This window comes from Aplysia californica, unplaced genomic scaffold (genome assembly GCF_000002075.1).
Source record: "Aplysia californica isolate F4 #8 unplaced genomic scaffold, AplCal3.0 scaffold00085, whole genome shotgun sequence".
NCBI lineage: Eukaryota > Metazoa > Mollusca > Gastropoda > Aplysiida > Aplysiidae > Aplysia > Aplysia californica.
In genome coordinates, this window is record NW_004797355.1 from 1,059,988 (window position 1) to 1,064,635 (window position 4,648).

Sequence of the window (4,648 nt, forward strand, 5' to 3'; positions counted from 1 at the left end):
CCAGCTAAAACAAAACCCCCTCCAAACACACAGATGATGACAGCTGTGATTAATATCTTCAATGAAATTGATTGTCATATTTAAATGAAAAAAAAAAATCAAATACACCTCTCGTAACATCATCAAATTTACTTCTCGTTTCCAAAAGTTTCAACACTCCCCCTCTGTACTTTTTGACCATCAATAATTTATTTGATAGAGGCACTAGCCATCCATGTTCTTCCCCCGGGGCAGTGTCACTGACTGTAGTGTCTTTAGGCCATTCCCAAAGGGGGGACATTTTTCGCTCAAGCATAGTAGAATTGTAAATGGGCTGATTCATGTCACGCTCATAACTGTGCCTGATCTACTACAGGGAACTGCTGCTTTTTCTTTCTTAATCCTTACTATTGTCATTTTCCTCTACTTTTTTTGTATGTTTGTCACTCTCTTATGACCTGCTATTTCCAGGGTGCCTTGATAGTTGAAGCAGACCTTGTGCTGTTGAAGCTAGAGAGGTGAGCTGAGTAAGTCTGATTCCCTGTAAAGATTTCTCTGTTGACACCCACCCCTTGGCGCTCATATGACCTTATGCAGTTGCGAGCGCCATATAACCCTCTACTTTAAAAAAAACAACAAAAAAACATCCATGTTCAAGTGCTGTTTTACTAGCCATCAAGACTTTTTCTCGATCATCTTCGCCAGGTGGTATGTACGGTGGTGCCAACATCATCAAGTCCCGCCTCCTGCCATGGCTGGGCCAGAACTTCTTCACCTCCGGCGGAGCGGTCACCGCAGACACCAGTCTCAGCGTGCTGGCCGAGGCCGCCGCCAAGGACAGGGAACTCTCCGACCTGCAGGAGATGTACGAGAAGTCGCTGGACGACCTTGACATTGAGCTGCAGAGTGCGCGCAACGAGAACCAGGATCTCAAGGATGAGTAAGAAACTTTGAGAGGAACAAAAATTTTTAATGTAAATTTTATAGGGTTTCAAGCAGCTTCCTTGAATTCAAGGAGTCATTGAAAATTCCTTGAATTTGCATTCAAGGAAAAATCCCCTTGAAAACCCTTTGAATTTGGGGAACCTCCTTGAAGACTTATTGAATTTCGCCGGATCGGACATGAACCAAATTTTTGTGGGAAAATCAAAACTGCAATTCTTTTCGGACAAGTGTAAGCCTATCGGAAATAGGCTTTCTGCATGAATTTCTTTACCAAATCTCCGTGAATTTTAAACATTTCTCCTCGAGACCTCTTTGAAATCTTCTTGAATTTGGTGGGGGGTTCATGGCATATTAATAATTTAGAGCAAAATATCTCTTTCTTTTATTTGAGACTGTGCTCTCATGGATGAGTAAAGGATCATGATGGGGAAAATACAAAACAAAATATTACATGTATCGTGGAAATGGTAGCCTGTAATTCATATTGGAGCGTCAAGTGTTAGAAGATTTCATTCACCGTAATAATATTGTTGAGTGGTGGTGTGCTCACTTCATATCAGGATGTATGGGCTCACCTCTTTTCTTTTCCAGGGTTCAACTTTGACTTGTTCAGCAACAGGTTTTGCAGCTATAGATCCTGGTTTCTGGGAAGTTTCATCGTAAATAATGAGGTTTTAACATTATTGTCTGGACAAGTTCTCTACTGTCAGCTGTTTTTTTTCCCCCAATGTACATATTTCTCCTCCACAACAGATGTTACTCTGTTTTCAAAAGAGTATGCGCTGGTGGGTGAATTAGATATGATAGCCCTAAAGAAAGACAAGTCAGGCAGGGAAAGGATAATCTTCAAGCATTAGATGACATTAATTAGAGATTTAGATAAGTGTAGTTAGATAAGATATAAGAGTATACAACTTCAAAAGCTTTCTGATATAAATAGACAGAAAATAATGGTGTTGTGATATGTTAGGATTATATAAGTGAAGAAAGAAATGGGGAAATGGTATAGGTTTAATGTCCCCGTCAACAATCCTAGGTTATTTAAGAGGTAGGACCTCCGAGTTTAATGTCCATCTCCGAAAGGACCGAGACAAATGGGAAATTTGTGTAAAATGCATTTCCCAAGGACACAACGTCGGATGAACTGATGCTCGAAACCCTAAACTCACAATCTCATGATTATGAGTCCAGTAGCCTAACCACTTGGCCGTCAATGCCACTGGATTGTATAGGTGAGGAGGAAGATAGAATTAACAGAGATAAAAGGTAATTTCTTATAGGATAAACGAGGACAAAAACAAGATTGTAAGACATAACACTCTAATTTTCCTTCTCAGACTCCAGTGGGTGGTTGGCAGATGCTCTGGTGTTGTTTGCTTCTTCTTTCCCATCAAACATCTATGGTCCTTATCTCTCCTCCTCCTTTTTTTGTGTATGTTTACTCTCTTGTAACGCATCTATTCTTCGGCACTTATATGACCTTATTGTGTTGCAAGTGCCTTAAAACTCTTCATCATCATCATCCGGTGCCTTGCTGAATGGCATGGACAATCATGGACCTCCACTTCACTTGCAGTAATGGTGTCTGTCGTTCTTGCTGTTCCCTGTCATGTTGTCATCTTGTCCAGTATCTTTCTCCCTCTGTCTGCCTCTACCTCTCTTTCCATCAAACTTTCCTGTTGCCGTTACAATATTCTCCAATGCTTCTTACCGCATTGTGTGTCCAATGAAATTTGCTTGTCACTTTCGTAAAACTTTTATTAAAACTAAACTAAACCTCCTCAGACTCCAGGAGACGAAGCTTGAGCTGGACCGCAGCGTGCGCGCCTCGAGCAGTGACAAGATGTTCACAGAGCTGGAGGTCAACGACCTGAAGCGCAAGTGAGTGTGACGAGACGGAAAGCCGCTGCTGTCCCGGGGCTTAACGACGTTGTATCTGACAAAAACACGTTTTTTTGTTTTTTGTTTTTTAATGATTTGTTTCTCTAGTCTTGCTCGATACCTTCATGTATCGAAGACAGGACAACATATTTGCATGTTCATTTGAAGTACCAGTTTTCAAAGTGGTTAAGCTATGTAAGTGACTGGTCTCAATCCCATTGTTGATGGCTGAGTGATGCATCTACATTTCCACGCAACAGCATTTAGAAGCTGAAGGTCGGCTAAGCATCAAAAGTTTTTCGCATTTTTCTCTAAATTATGAAATGTGCAGATAAAATTTGCTCTGTCTTTGGCTGGCAGAGTGAGAGTGGTGAATGTGTGTGTGTGTGTGTGTATTTGTGTTTGTGTGTATGGGGGGGGGAGGGGGGGGTTGCAATAGCAATTGGAAAAACAATTGCAAAACCAGGTGAAAAAATGTTGTTTTCTTCTATTTCATTATTTTGACGAGAGCTTGATGTCACCACGATGCCTCACATATTTTTGTCATCAGTTTCAGAAAAATATTTCATTTTCGAAACGCTCCCCAAAAAAGAAAAGCGCCCTGCCTTTATAAGACTTCTGACCTCAGTACAAATTAAATATTCCCAGATTGGCTTCCGCTGAAGACGAGGTGCGTACCCTCCGCACCAAATCTGGGCTACTGGCCGAGTACCAGACGGAGGTCCGTCGTCTCCGTGACGACATCGCTCTGCTATCAGCCCGCAGGGATGTACTTCTGCGCACGCCAGAGCTGTCCAGCTACGAACCCGTTCGCAGCAAACTGGAGGACAAGCTCAGGTAAGTTGTTTTAAAAAAATATTTTGGGTGTTTTTTTTTTGTAAGTGTTTTTATGGTGGCCGAAACGGTGTCAGGTCGTACGGGCGCGCGGGACACATTAAGAATTTTCAGTTTCGTAGGAATTTATTTGGAATTTTCCCGGATGGCGGCGGAAGCGTACTCCTATCGACTTTAAGACCAACAAGGGATCTTTAACAAGCGCGATTTGCACATGTGACATCCAAATTTTTTTGGCCCTTATTCAAGAAGGCTAAGTGTTGGATTTTATGTACCCTAAGATTAGGAGTGTTGCTGAAAGACAGCAGTAAGAAGGAGCCAAGAAGTAGCAATAGAAAAGCTGCAGAAAGAGTCAGAGAAGAAAATTGTTTGTCGCTGTCAGGTTTTGAACATGGGACCTATTGAATTAGAGGCAAACCCTGTGCCTCTAGGCCTCGAGAGCCCCCTCAGGTAAATCTCTGTGTACGAGGAATGTAAATGTCAGCTTTTGGCTCGATGTGGCTGTCTGGCAGCTCTTCTGTGTATGAGGCACATAAACTTCTGCTTTTCGCTCGATGACGCCCGCCATCCTATGGCTGATGGAGAAACGTGGTAGTGATCTTCAGGTCAAGCCAAGAGCATTGATTTCCCTGAGGGACTTAACTGCAAGTTACTATAGACCTCTCTTGCAATTAAGCGGTGGTGAAAAGCAGTGCTTCTAACGAGTAACAGACAGAAGTGCATACATTCGCTAAGAGTTCATTGGAGGATAGTACCAAAAGCTGTATTATAGATAAGGGGGTCACTTTTGCCGTTTTCAACTCTTCAAGCATGATGAAATCAACCTTTAGTTGTAAAGAAAGTTTGAAATTAAAAGTAAAGAATGCGATGAGGGACTGATCATTTGTAAGGGGCAAACAGTCTGGGTACTCAAGTTTGTGGTTCTTTTATCTCATTGAGATCATCCCCGTTCTCATTACTTCTTCGGATGTTGTGTGTGACCTTCTTATATATATATATTTATATACAT

At 41.9% G+C, this 4,648-nt stretch overlaps 1 protein-coding gene across 2 annotated transcripts in view; it reads left to right on the forward strand.

Annotated features, from left to right (window-relative positions):
- LOC101857320 (mitochondria-eating protein) overlaps positions 1-4,648 on the forward strand; it is a 33,427-nt gene that overhangs the window by 15,001 nt on the left and 13,778 nt on the right. For both annotated transcript variants that reach the window (XM_005094576.3, XM_013080426.2), the window contains exons 3-5: positions 685-919; positions 2,710-2,805; positions 3,454-3,642. In XM_005094576.3, coding sequence (XP_005094633.1) covers positions 685-919; positions 2,710-2,805; positions 3,454-3,642 — 520 coding nt within the window. The remainder of the gene's footprint in view (positions 1-684; positions 920-2,709; positions 2,806-3,453; positions 3,643-4,648) is intronic.